This window comes from Lynx canadensis, chromosome B3, assembly GCF_007474595.2.
Source record: "Lynx canadensis isolate LIC74 chromosome B3, mLynCan4.pri.v2, whole genome shotgun sequence".
NCBI classification, from domain to species: Eukaryota; Metazoa; Chordata; class Mammalia; order Carnivora; family Felidae; genus Lynx; species Lynx canadensis.
The window spans coordinates 54281670-54296995 of record NC_044308.2 but is presented as its reverse complement, the minus strand read 5'-3'; the positions used below and the strand labels follow the sequence as shown (position 1 = coordinate 54296995).

Genomic DNA, 15326 nt, shown 5'->3' with positions numbered 1-15326 from the left:
GTTTTCAACAGATCACATTAAAGCAAAGCTTAAAAAAGGATATGGTTCTTGCAATATTTCAGTGAATTTAATCTTGCTTTGTTTAGGGGCCTTGGAAATACCAGCTAACTCATGCATCTTAAGATAATATAAAATCAGTGGACTCTGACCTCCAAAATTGAACAGTACACGGTTAAACTCTGGACCAGTGCTACTATAATGGGACTGTAAAGGAGAAAAAAAATCAAGTTAATTATTACTTTTATGTATTTTTAAAGAGCTATAAATAAATATAACTGTATTATAACTATGAATATACTTATTATCTGGTATATTAAAATAAATAAAAAGAAATTCCACAAAGCACCTTCTTAATGAAAGAAATTTATTACAGTATGAGTCTATGAGTTTGTGCAGTAAGGCTCTTCTAGCTTTTTTATTTATCAGCTTGATAAATAGGTCAATAGACATTATTTTGTCTGAAGAACAGTAAGAAAAAAGAAAGAGGAAAATGAACAGAGCTCCAGAAAAAGGGACAGGAACAAATATGAAGACAAAAATGACCAAAACCTCCAAACTTTTGTGAAAAACATATCCAAGAAGCTTAACTCCAAGTAGGAAAAATACTCACCTAGACACATCATACTCAAAGTGCTGAAAGACCAAGACAAAAAGAAATTTCAAAAGCAGCAAGAGAAAAACAACATGTAAGGGAATCCCAATAAGGTTTAAAGCTGAATTTTTATCAGAACAAAGGAGACCAGAAGGCATGTGGATAACATAATCGAAGTGCTAATGGAAAAAAACTGTCCATGAATTCTCTGTCATAAATATAATTGCTCCAAGATTTTATTACTGACTTCTTGTGGGATATAAGGTCAGTATAGCAACAATTCATACATTAAGTCTTTCCTCCCTTTTTGTAATGTCTAGATGTGAGATTTATTATTGATTCCACTTCCTGTGAGGAAATAAGATTTTATGCTCATTTGCTTTTACTGATACATACAGTTCTCTTGTGTTTCTTTTGCTTATGGTCACTTTTTCATTGCTTTCCTTCAGAGATGCTCCAGAATTATTTTGAATAGTGGGACTATCATAATCAAAAGCAATTCTCTGATGGTGAAAACTCAGTGTCAAAATCAGACATGTCTTCTATGATGTAAATCATTTACTTCGTCTCAATCTCCCATGGAAATTCACAAAAGGTTATATCTAGCCTGATCTTTAAATTGCATACAAAACCAGGACAAGCTTTGTCTAGATTAAAAGGAAATACTACCTATCTAGAAAGACAGATGTTTCATGACCTTTTCCCCAGCTTCTGCCTTGGATACTGTAAGACAGAAACTTGATCTTACTGAAATTCAAGACATAGACATTTGTTATTTTTTCCACAGTTCTTTTTTTACATAGGAAAACCACAGTTAATACCTACTTCTTCCATAGAAGGACCACTGATTTTTAAGGGCAGTTCAACTCAATAATAGCAGAACTAGGCATTAAGTGTATATCCAGTGTTTTGTGGAGCCTTAGCCATTTTCTTAGATACTTTAAAGCAGAAGGTTTGAAGTGGTGCAAAGAACACCTAGAGATATTCCAAATAGCCAAAACAATTAGCAGGAGCCTCACTACTTCCATCTGCCCCACAAAAGATAATGGTAGAAAATTATCAGACAACTTTAAGGTCCCATAAAACAAGACCTATATAGTCAAGAGTCAACTTAGTACTAAATCTTAGAACCAAGCAACCCCATAAACTTTGAAAGAGTCACAGGAGATGAGCTAGAAGGAGGATTTTGGTGCTTCATTGTTTTGTTAAGTTATTAAAGGAAAATTGCTGTCAATGACTAGAAAGGTAAACTTTGACTTTTGAGGTTTGAATGTGCATTCTGCCGATGCTCATATGGGCATTCGGAAGCCATAGGCACCCATTCGGCATCTGGACAACCCTGGTGCTTAGAAAATTCTTTATGTTGCACTGAAAACTGTCTCCCTATAGCTTTCACTTACCAGTAAATGTAAGAACTTTGTGGTTTGTATTGGTAAAACAATTATTTTGAGCCACACAGAAAAAGCCTAATCCTGCTTTCCTACAGTAGCTCTCTACATATTTGAAAAACAGTTATTACAACCACCAGAGTCTTGTCTTTTCTAATGGAAATGACTTTAAATATTTTGGTCATTGCTCAAATATACCATTAATTATATAATTATAGCCCTTAATTATCCTGATTATTTTCTATTCAGAACTCTTTTGTTTGTCTACACCCTTTTATAATGCAGGACTCCCAAATGAACATAATACACAATAATTGTGTAATCAACATAGAGTAGATCCTATATGTCTGTTTAAAAAGTTCAAGAATGCAGTAAGATTTGGGAGTCAACAGTGTGTTGATACATACAGAGATTACTGTAAAAAATAATTTCCAAATCTTTTCAGATGCCTCTAACCCAAGGCCTTATTATCCTATACTTATGCAGCTGTAATTTTGGACCTTTATACCTTTTTCATAATAAAAATTTATCTTCTAAGATTAGGCCTACTACTCAACTGTTGTAAACTTTTAGTCATCCAACGTATTCATCGTTCTTCCAAGGTTTATGACTTCTAAATATCTAATAAAAATGGCAACCATGTTTTTATCCAAGTTGTTGATAAAATAGTCTGCAGAGGACAGGGCCAATGATGCAGCAATGTGGTGTATTACCAGAGATGGATCTGCAGTTTGCTTTCCATCTTTTAACAGTGTCATCTGAAAAAGTTTGTTCAGTCAGTTAGAAATCCACCTGTCCATATTTCTTCAACTTGTAAATAAGGTGTAAAAGGCCATTTATAGTGATTACTGAAGATCAGATATACAGCCTCTATTACATTTCCTGATTTATAAATACAGCAATATTGTACATGTCCCCACCCAACCCTAATGGTGTGATATTGTCATTGATCCTAAATTGACTCCTAGAGATCACCAGTTTCTATTCTAAGTACTTACAAACCACCCTTGGCAGCACTGTAAAGGTTAGAAAACATTTTAGTTATCTGGATTATTAAAGATAGGGAAATATATTAAGTATTGACTTCAGAAAGCGGTTTGTATATAGGCATAATTTAAAATTTATGGTCAGACTTGACTAGACAATTCAGACAAAATTTTAGCAGTAAAGACTGCAATCAATTTAAAACCTATTTGTCTAATAAGAGATCAAATTCAGAATTTCAAGCCTGTAACCTCATCAAATCTTGGCTAAAGCAACACAAGGTGGCCAAGTCCCTGAGGGTCTCTATTAGGGAGGAACCACCAGAAACGTGCAAAAACTAAGTACCCACACCTTATCAGTAACACTACACACATATGGCCAGTTATTCCAGAGCCATGGCTTCAGAGGAGTTTGATGAAAACTCTTGTGACATTTTCCCTGCAATTTTGACTAGAACTTACTGAGATCATAGTTGAGATCAATGTTTGTATATCAACCCAAGGAAAAGCAGTGCCAGAAGTGTGGGAAAAGATGAATTTTATGTGGTTTTTTGTTCATTAGAGATGAGGATATTTTATTTTAAAAAATTTTTAAAGTTTATTTATTTATTTTGAGAGAGAGGGAGAGAGAGGCAGGGGAGGTGCAGAGAGAGAGGGAGAGAGAGAATCCCAAGCAGGTTCCGCCCTGTCAGCACAGAGACAAACACAGGGCTCAATCCCATAAACTGTAAGATCATGACCTGAGCTGAAATCAAGAGTCAGATGCTTAACCAACTGAGCCACCCAGGCACACAGAGGATATTTTCAAAAAACAATAAAACATTTTAACATTAAGATTAACCTCTCTGGTAAATCACTTTGATCATTAAATTTTTCTAAAATATATATCAGGAGTGTAACAATGAACACCGTCTATATGAAGCTGTTAAACTAAGCAAATTAAAGAAGTCAGAACATTTTGGGGCGGCGCCTGGGTGGTTCAGTAGGTTGGGCGTCTGACTTCAGCTCAGGTCATGATCTCATGGTTTGTGAGTTCCATCTCCATGTCGGGCTCTGTGCTGACAGCTCGGAGGCTGAAGCCTGCTTCGGATTCTGTGTCTCCCACACTCTCTGCCCCTTCCCTGCTTGTGCTCTGTTTCTTTCTCTGTCTCTCTTTCAAAAATAAACTTTAAAAAAAAAAAGTAAGAACATTTTTTATAATTATTATGCTCCAAACCTTTGTTGTTAGACTTGATACACTTGATTCTTCCTTAAATGTGGGCATTGTGTATGCTCTTGGGTTCTTTAAAATTTTCATCATATTGAAGTCTATCGCTAAAAGAGAAAATAAAATATTTTCCTAAATATTCTGTTTTTGTTTCTTTAAAAAAAAGCATAATTTTCTTCTAGCAATGTGCCCTAAACATGGAAAGAGCCATGGATGGATGGATGACAGAGAAGAGGTTAGGATATTGTTATAGCTTGCCTCAGTTAGAGGAAATAAATATACCATCTCATTTTTACTTAACAGGGCTTTAGAATTGATAAAACTCATTCACTTACATTATCTCTTTCATTTCACTGTCACAAACCATTCTGTGAGATAAGTAAGATTTTCCACAATTTACAGATGGGATAATTAAGTGCAGGAAGTTGTATGACTCTAAGCTATAGCTCTAAGCTATCATTTAAGACACAGGCCTAGGTCTTTTGCTTTAGGGTCTGGGGCTGTCCATGACCCTCTAGTTTAATGCAATAGGAGGCTTGGGCTTCTGCATGTCAGGGTCCACCTTTTCCATCTATTGCCAACAAATCCAAATAAGGAAAGATTTGGTAAGTTTCCCCTGCAACCAGCATGAAGATACATGAAGATAACAAGGAATGTTATGTTTTAAAGAAAAGGAGAATTGTAGTTTAATCAGCAGTTCAATCAGCCTAAAAGAACAAGCTAGTTATTAAGGATATCTTAACACAGAACAGAGAAAACAAGTAATCTGAGGTTTGTACCAGCTTCTGGCTTGATTGTTATTATCAATTACCAGGTAGACTAATTGGATCTACAGATTGTAATGACGATACAGCTCTGAAGAGTTAAGGAAAGTCACCTGGATTGATTTTTTACATTAGACGTTAAAAGATATTAATATCAGCCTGAAATGCTAGAGGCAAGTAGGCATTTATCTCTGGCAGAGTAAAGAATGAGTTAGGAAGGAACCAGCATTTTAGAATTTTGAGTGGAACCAGGTTTAGATTAAGTTGGAGTTAGAATGGGCAAGAAAGGTAATAAAGCATATAAATTTATTTCCTTTAAAACCTGCTCAAAAGCAAACAACCCCTTATGGAGGGACATCTGGCAGTATCTACAAAAATACAGACATATTTTCTCTTTGACCCAGCAATCACTTTTCTGAGACTATGTCGTACACAGTCTCCTCCACAGTATGAAAGAACACATGTACAAGTTTATTGATTGTGGTGTAATTTATAAAATTTAGGGATTATAAATAGCCCATGTATTTAATAGCAGTCAAGTACTAGTTAAATAAACTAAGGCACCCGATTTGATGGAACACTATGCAGTTGTAAGAAGAAATGAGGAAGATCCCTATACTGATAAGAAGAGATCTATAGGTCATATCATTAAGTGATGAAGGCAATGTGTAGAGCAGAGTATATTATTTGACGATATATACCTTTAGTATAAAAGGGAGAATGTAAAAGTATATTGTATTTGCCTTCATTTGTCTAAAGAAACAAGATAAATAAAAAACCAATACAAATATTCCCTGAGAGAGATAATTAAAAAAATAAAACTTTCTCCATTTTGAATCATCCTTAAATACATAATTATATAATACATAATTCCTAGTCTGTATGAACAGATATAATATTAATAATATAAGGATCTCTACTTCATGTCTATTGTACCTACAATAAAAACCTTACTTTTGAGAATACTTAACTTTGGTTGTAAAATTAATCAATAGAAGGTCATATACATTAATATCAGGCAAAAATCTTAAGCTGGGAATAATAGCAAAAGACAAAAAAGTAAGAACTAAATAAAAAACACAAAGCAAGGAAATTTTAGGAGTGACAGAGTAAAAAAAAATTGCAGAAAATTCTACAAAAATGAAAAATTCCACCAGGATATGATATAAGTAATCTTAAAATGACTATATTTATTAGCTTTTTTCTCCTATAGTCCCCTAATCCATAATTTATTTTAGGTGAAAATATTAATTTTCCCTGATTATAGTTTTCATATATCCTCTGTTCTCATATCCCTAAAAGCTTGAGAAGATCATTTGAAAAACCAAAAATAATCCTATTTGATAAAACCATAAGAAAATGTCTCATCTATTCTTACTAGTCTTCAGAAATTTCACTAGTGACAAAATATTCCAGTCTTACTCCACTTACATTGGAAAAAATTCAATTCCACAACTATCCCCTATTTATTTTAGGAATGTTTAAAAGGGAGACACTTATGCAAGTAAGTATGGTTATCTTTATCCACCTTTGTAGTTTTTACTTTAGTATTAGTAGTCTTTCTGAGATGCAAATAATCCCCATAATTTGGCGAAATTAAACTTCATGCATATATTAATACAATTAGTGAATAAACTAGAGAAACACACAAAAAAAGCATTACTCAGAGATCCATTTATATCTAAGTTAAACTAGAATTGCTCTTGGAGAGTTTCATCTAGTGTTGAAGTGTAAGGGGAAACAAAGGAAAGAGAAAACACAAGTAGTCATGCAAAATAGATGTGATCTGAGCAAATAAGAAATAAAACAAATACAATTTTGTTTTAGTAATATAGGAAAATGATACAGTTATTTCAAAGCAAGTACTGCACACCCATGAGTATGTCCTTACTGCTTTATTGCATATGTTTTTTTATCATGCTTCCCAGATTTTTTTCAGATCCTATACATATACTTCTCCAAGTCCCTTCAGTCCTACCATTTGCAGGCCCAGTCACTGGTTTGTTTACATATTAGACGTCAAACAAGTTACATCTGTCTACTTAGCTACATACAGAATCATCTTCCCCCTTCTCTATATATGATTTGTTTTAAATTGGCAAAATGAAGCATTAAGGACTTCTTCACAATGTTCTAAAGTACAACTAACTTTCTTCTCCTAGTAATGTTAATCTAACATACATAATTATAAATAATCTCACAGAGAGGTTAGAGAGTTCAAGTGCCTATAAATGCACTTTGTTAATTATGAAGTGCTATATGCATGTAAGTAGGCTACCTCTAGCATCCTTGGGTTTCACCAAGTTTGAACTAAATTTAGTATATCCAAGAACATCAAGATTTTATGTGTAATATATAATAGTGATTCATATCACATTTGTTTCCCAAGGAAAATACAGTATTATTCCTTTATTTTGGCTTGGGAAGTTATTTCTTTCTATTACTGCTTACTAGGTATTATATCTGTGTCTTTAAGAACTAAATCTCATATTATTACTTAGACAAGTTATAGGTGCAAAACACAAGTGATTAGTTTTTAAATATTTCTATAGTTTTTGTGTAAAGAGCTAAGTGGCAAGTATCTGAAATAAAGAACTAGTGTATTTATGAACTAAGGCTCTGTGGAGCCACACATTACAAATGTAAAACAAAATAGCTTTTAAGCTTGACTTGATCAAAGATGTTGTTGAAGGAAATTCGATCCATTTTAAGTCTTCCCTGTAGAATAGAAAACATTAAAAAAACTAACAACTAAATGAGTTCTGAAGCAAAAATTAGGACATACTGTCTGGGAAATTCCTTTTTCCTATATCATATGTAAATTTATCTACATAAGAACATTAAAAATGAAACAAAAATTAAGACTAATTTCATTGCACACAGTAATATAAACTATAATTGTTGAAAATAATAAAATTAAAAGGAATTGGGATTACTTTTATTTTATAACCAAGCCTTGACAGTCTTGCCTGGTGTCATATAAATTCTTTACATTCTTGAGATTAGTGATTACATGAACTTATCACTGATGGGTTCTATGTTGAAACCATGTTCCCATATCTAAAAATGTTCTACAAAAGAGAAGGCCAGAGCACAGACTTTTGTGGCCACTATCCAGAGGACACATCCCTTGATAGCATGGTTCTGGTAGCTAGTAGGGCTTGTGTTCATGGGTTCAGTAGGACAGTAGCAAACATAGAAATAGTTCTTAATAGACTATCGCCCCAGGGCTCAAGGCAGAGAGAACAGACAGAAATTTCCATCTCCTAATTTTCTCCTGAAAGAGATTTATTTGCATATTTTCAAAGTTGCTGTCTGAGGGTCTTGCTTCCACTCAGCTTGAATCTAAATGTTGACTGAGATCCTTCCCTTTGGGAAACGGACAGTTCTTGACATACCCTCAACTACTGGAAACCACTTTGTTCTTAAACAAAGTAGCCTATTTTAACAAATCACAAAGGTTTGAGAGAAACCAAGAGGTAGGGCCAGGAAAGGCCACTCCTTCAAGACTGGGAAAGTGGCTGTTTTATTGAATGCATTGAAAGCAACACAGAGTCCAAGAAAATGAAAACAACATAAGAATATGTTCCAAATCACAGAACAAGTTAAAACCTCAGAAAATTTTTTTAACAAAATAGAAGTAAGTGGTTTACTTGATAAAGAATTCAAAGTAAGTCATAAAGGTGTTCACTGAGGTCAGGAGAACAATGCAAGAACAAAGTGAGAATTTTAACAGAGAGATAGAAAATATAAGAAAGTACAAAACAAAAATTACAGAGCAAAGAATATAATAATGGAACTGAAAAATACAATAGAAGCGTTCAATAAAAGAGTGCCTGGGTGGCTTAGTTGGTTAAACATCCAACTTTGGCTCAGGTCATGGTCTCACGGTTCATAAGTTCGAGCCCCACATCAGGCTCTGTGCTGACAGCTCAGACAGAGCCTGGGGCCTGCTTCCAATTCTGTGTCTCCCTCTTTCTGCTCCTCCCTCACTCTCTCTCTCTCTCTCTCTCAAAAATAAACATTAAAACAAATTTTTAAAAAAAGAAGGGTTCAATAGAAGCACTATAGGACATGGAGGAAAGGATCAGCAAATGTGAAAACAAGACAGTGGAATCATCCAATAAGAGCAGTAAAGAAGAGAAAGATGAAGAACATGGAGGAGAAGGGAAAGAAGGAGAAGAGGGGAGAAGAGGAGAAGGAAAAGAGGAAGAAGCAAAAAGAATAAAGATAGCTTAAAAGACTTATGAGGCAACCTCAAGCAGATCATATATTTGCATTATAGGGGACCCTGAAGGAGAAATGAGAAAGGGTCAGAAAACTTACTTGAAGAAATAATAGCTAAAAACTTCCCTAACTTGGGGAAGAAAACAGTCATCTAGATCAAGGAAGCCCAGAGAGTTCCAAATAACTCCAAAGAGACCCATATCAAGACATATTATAATTAAATTGTCAAAAGTTAAAGACAAAGAGAGGCTCTTAAAGCAGCAAGAGAAAAACAAGTTATTATGCACAAGGGAACCCCCATAAGATTGTTAGCAGATTTTTCAGCAGAAACTTTGAAAGTCAGAAGGGAGTGGAATGATATATTTCAAATGCTGAAAGAAAAAAAACTCTGCCAAACAAGACCATTCTAAAGTTGTCCTTTAGAATTGTAAAAGAGATAGAGTTTTCCAGACAAGGAAAAGCAAAAGGAGTTCATCACTGGCTTACAAAGAATGTTAAAGGGAACTTTTTTTTTTTTTTGAGAGAGAGAGAGCGTGAGTGGGGGAGAGGAGAAGAGGGAGAGAGAGAATTTTAAACAGACTTTACACTTGGCGTGGAGTCAGATATGGGGCTCGATCCCACGACCCTTGGGTCACGACCTGAGCTGAAATCAAGAGTTGGACGCTCAACTGAATGAGCCATCCAGGTGCCCCTAAAGGGACTTCTTTAAACTGAAACCAAAGGATGTTAATTAGTAATAGGAAAACATATGAAAGTATATATCTCACTAGTAAAGGTAAATATACAGCAAAATTCAGAATATTCTGATGTTGTAGAGTGGTGACTTAATGACTTACAAATCTGGTATGTAGGTTAAAAGACAAAAGTATTAAAAACTATAATCAAGAATTTGTTAATGGAATACATAAGGTAAAAAGAAACTGTGACATCAAAAACATAAAACATGGAGGAGGAATAATCACGTAAAGTTTTAAAATGTGTTTGAACTTAAGTTGTTTTCAATCTAAAACAGGCTGTTATAAATGTAAGTTTTTTTTATGTAAGCTTCAAACTAATAACAAAGCAAAAACTTATAGTAAATAATAGATATAAAGAAATATCTAGGCATATCACTACAAAAAAAAATCATCGTATCACAAGAGAAGAAGAAAGGAAAAAAGAAATTACACAACAGCCAGATAACAATTTTAAAAATGGTAATAAGCACATAAGTTTCAATAATTACCTATAAATGTAAGTGTAATAAAATTCTCCAATCAAAAGAGTGGCTAAGTGGATAAACAAACAAATAAGACCTATCCATATATTGCCTACAAGAGACTCACTTCACATGTAAGGACACACACAGACTGAAAATGAAGGGATAGAAAAAGACATTCCATGTAAATAAAAATGAAAAGAAAGCTGGGGTAGCTTTATTTATATTAGACAACATAGACTTTAAGACAAAGAATGTAACAAAGAGACAAAGGTCATTCTATAATGATAAAGGGGTCGTTTCAACAAGAGGATATAACATTTGTAAATATTTATGTACTTAATATTGGAGCACCCAATATACAAAGCAAATAGTAACAGACCTAAAGGGGAAAATGGACAGCAATACAATAACAGAGGGGACTTTAATACCCAACTTTCATCAATGGGTACATCATTCAAACAGAAAATCAATACAAATCATTGACTTTAAATGACACTTTAGACTAGATGGACTTAACAGACATCTCTAGAATATTCCACCCAAAAGCAACAGAATACACATTCTTCTCAAATGCATGTGGGGCAGTCTCCAGGATAGATCATATGTTAGGTCACAAAACAAGTCTTTTTTTTTTTTTTTTCAATATATGAAGGTTACTGTCAAATTGGTTTCATACAACACCCAGTGTTCATCCCAAAAGGTGCCCTCTTCAATACCCATCACCCACCCTCCCCTTCCTCCCACCCCCCCCCATCAACCCTCAGTTTGTTCTCAGTTTTTAAGAGTCTCTTATGCTTTGGCTCTCTCCCACTCTAACCTCCCCCCTTTTTTTTTCCTTCCCCTCCCCCATGGGTTTCTGTTAAGTTTCTCAGGATCCACCTAAGAGTGAAAACATATGGTATCTGTCTTTCTCTGTATGGCTTATTTCACTTAGCATAACACTCTCCAGTTCCATCCATGTTGCCACAAAGGGCCATATTTCATTCTTTCTCATTGCCACGTAGTACTCCATTGTGTATATAAACCACAATTTCTTTATCCATTCATCAGTTGATGGACATTTAGGCCCTTTCCATAATTTGGCTATTGTTGAGAGTGCTGCTATAAACATTGGGGTAAAAGTGCCCCTATGCATCAGTACTCCTGTATCCCTTGGGTAAATTCCTAGCAGTGCTATTGCTGGGTCATAGGGTAGGTCTATTTTTAATTTTTTGAGGAACCTCCACACCGTTTTCCAGAGCAGCTGCATCAATTTGCATTCCCACCAACAGTGCAAGACGGTTCCCGTTTCTCCACATCCTCGCCAGCATCTATAGTCTCCTGATTTGTTAATTTTGGCCACTCTGACTGGCGTGAGGTGATATCTGAGTGTGTGTGTGTGTTTTTTAATGTTTTTATTTATTTTTGAGACAGAGAGAGAGACAGAGCATGAGCAGGGGAGGGGCAGAGAGAGAGGGAGACACAGAATCCAAAGATGGCTCCAGGCTCTGAGCTGGCAGCACAGAGCCTGATATGGGGCTCGAAATCACGGACTGTGAGATCATGACCTGAGCTGAGTCAGACACCCAACCGACTGAGCCACCCAGGTGCCCCCTGAGTGTGGTTTTGATTTCTATTTCCCTGATGAGGAGTGACGTTGAGCATCTTTTCATGTGCCTGTCGGCCATCCGGATGTCTTCTTTAGAGAGGTGTCTATTCATGTTTTCTGCCCATTTCTTCACTGGGTTATTTGTTTTTCGGGTGTGGAGTTTGGTGAGCTCTTTATAGATTTTGGATACTAGCCCTTTGTCTGATATGTCATTTGCAAATATCTTTTCCCATTCCGTTGGTTGCCTTTTAGTTTTGTTGGTTGTTTCCTTTGCTGTGCAGAAGCTTTTCATCTTCATAAGGTCCCAGTAGTTCATTTTTGCTTTTAATTCCCTTGCCTTTGGGGATGTGTCAAGTAAGAAATTGCTACGGCTGAGGTCAGAGAGGTCTTTCCTGCTTTCTACTGTAGGATTTTGATGGTTTCCTGTCTCACATTCAGGTTCTTTATCCATTTTGAGTTTATTTTTGTGAATGGTGTGAGAAAGTGGTCTAGTTTCAATCTTCTGCATGTTGGTGTCCAGTTCTCCCAGCACCATTTGTTACAGAGACGGTCTTTTTTCCATTGGATATTCTTTCCTGCTTTGTCAAAGATGAGTTGGCCATACGTTTGTGGGTCTAGTTCTGGGGTTTCTATTCTATTCCATTGGTCTATATGTCTGTTTTTGTACCAACACCATGCTGTCTTGATGATTACAGCTTTGTAGTAGAAGCTAAAGTCTGGGATTTTGATGCCTCCTGCTTTGGTCTTCTTCTTCAGAATTACTTTGGCTATTCGGGGCCTTTTGTGGTTCCATATGAATTTTAGGATGGCTTGTTCTAGTTTCGAGAAGAATGCTGGTGCAATTTTGATTGGGATTGCATTGAATGTGTAGATAGCTTTGGGTAGTATTGACATTTTGACAATATTTATTCTTCCAATCCATGAGCAGGGAATGTCTTTCCATTTCTTTATATCTTCTTCAATTTCCTTCATAAGCTTTCTATAGTTTTCAGCATACAGATGTTTTACATCTTTGGTTACATTTATCCCTAGGTATTTTATGCTTCTTGGTGCAATTGTGAATGGGATCAGTTTCTTTATTTGTCTTTCTGTTGCTTCATTGTTAGTGTATAAGAATGCAACTGATTTCTGTACATTGATTTTGTATCCTGCAACTTTGCTGAATTCATGTATCAGTTCTAGCAGACTTCTGGTGGAGTCTATCGGATTTTCCATGTATGATATCGTGTCATCTGCAAAAAGCGAAAGCTTAACTTCATCTTTGTCAATTTTTATGCCTTTGATTTCCTTTTGTTGTCTGATTGCTGATGCTAGAACTTCCAACACTATGTTAAACAACACCGGTGAGAGTGGGCATCCCTGTCGTGTTCCTGATCTCAGTGAAAAAGCTCTCAGTTTTTCCCCATTGAGGATGATGTTAGCTGTGGGCTTTTCATAAATGGCTTTTATGATCTTTAAGTATGTTCCTTCTATCCTGACTTTCTGAAGGGTTTTTATTAAGAAAGTGTGCTGAAATTTGTCAAATGCCTTTTCTGCATCGATTGACAGGATCATATGGTTCTTCTCTTTTCTTTTATTAATGTGATGTATCATGTTGATTGATTTGCGAATGTTGAACCAGCCCTGTAGCCCAGGAATGAATCCCACTTGATCATGGTGAATAATTCTTTTTATATGCTGTTGAATTCGATTTGCTAGTATCTTATTGAGAATTTTTGCATCCATATTCATCAGGGATATTGGCCTGTAGTTCTCTTTTTTTACTGGGTCTCTGTCTGGTTTAGGAATGAAAGTAATACTGGCTTCATAGAATGAGTCTGGAAGTTTTCCTTCCCTTTCTATTTTTTGGAATAGCTTGAGAAGGATAGGTATTATCTCTGCTTTAAACGTCTGGTAGAACTCCCCTGGGAAGCCATCTGGTCCTGGACTCTTATTTGTTGGGAGATTTTTGATGACTGATTCAATTTCTTCGCTGGTTATGGGTCTGTTCAAGCTTTCTATTTCCTCCTGATTGAGCTTTGGAAGTGTGTGGGTGTTTAGGAATTTGTCCATTTCTTCCAGGTTGTCCAGTTTGTTGGCATATAATTTTTCATAGTATTCCCTGATAATTGCTTGTATCTCTGAGGGATTGGTTGTAATAATTCCATTTTCATTCATGATGTTATCTATTTGGGTCATCTCCCTTTTCTTTTTGAGAAGCCTGGCTAGAGGTTTATCAATTTTGTTTATGTTTTCAAAAAACCAAGTCTTGGTTTCATTGATCTGCTCTACAGTTTTTTTAGATTCTATATTGTTTACTTCCTCTCTGATCTTTATTATTTCTCTTCTTCTGCTGGGTTTGGGGTGTCTTTGCTGTTCTGCTTCTATTTCCCTTAGGTGTGCTGTTAGATTTTGTATTTGGGAATTTTCTTGTTTCTTGAGATAGGCCTGGATTGCAATGTATTTTCCTCTCAGGACTACCTTTGCTGCATCCCAAAGCGTTTGGATTGTTGTATTTTCATTTTCGTTTGTTTCCATGTATTTTTTAATTTCTTCTCTAATTGCCTGGTTGACCCACTCATTCTTTAGTAGGGTGTTCTTTAACCTCCATGCTTTTGGACGTTTTCCAGACTTTTTCCTGTGGTTGATTTCAAGCTTCATAGCATTGTGGTCTGAAAGTATGCATGGTATGATCTCAATTCTTGTATACTTATGAAGGGCTGTTTTGTGACCCAGTATGTGATCTATCTTGGAGAATGTTCCATGTGCACTCGAGAAGAAAGTATATTCTGTTGCTTTGGGATGTAGAGTTCTAAATATATCTGTCAAGTCCATCTGATCCAATGTGTCATTCAGGGCCCTTGTTTCTTTATTGGCCGTGTGTCTAGGTGATCTATCCATTTCTGTAAGTGGAGTGTTAAAGTCCCCTGCAATTACCACGTTCTTATCAATAAGGTTCCTTATGTTTGTGACTAATTGTTTTATATATTTGGGGGCTCCTGTATTCGGCGCATAGACATTTATAACTGTTAGCTCTTCCTGATGGACAGACCCTGTGATTATTATATAATGCCCTTCTTCATCTCTTGTTACAGCCTTTAATTTAAAGTTTAGTTTGTCTGATATAAGTATGGCTACTCCAGCTTTCTTTTGACTTCCAGTGGCATGATAAATAGTTCTCCATGCCCTCACTCTCAATCTGAAGGTGTCATCAGGTCTAAAATGAGTCTCTTGTAGACAGCAAATAGATGGGTCTTGTTTTTTTATCCATTCTGATACCCTATGTCTTTTGGTTGGTACAGTTAGTCCATTTACATTCAGTGTTATTATAGAAAGATACGGGTTTAGAGTCATTGTGATGTCCGTAGGTTTCATGCTTGTAACGATGTCTCTGGTA

The 15326-nt window shown here is 35.6% G+C and overlaps 1 protein-coding gene across 1 annotated transcript in view; it reads right to left on the bottom strand.

Annotated features, from left to right (window-relative positions):
* FAM227B (family with sequence similarity 227 member B) overlaps nt 1-15326 on the bottom strand; it is a 198683-nt gene that overhangs the window by 34558 nt on the left and 148799 nt on the right. The window contains 2 exon segments of the mRNA XM_030318221.2: nt 44-204; nt 4180-4277. Coding sequence (XP_030174081.1) covers nt 44-204; nt 4180-4277 — 259 coding nt within the window.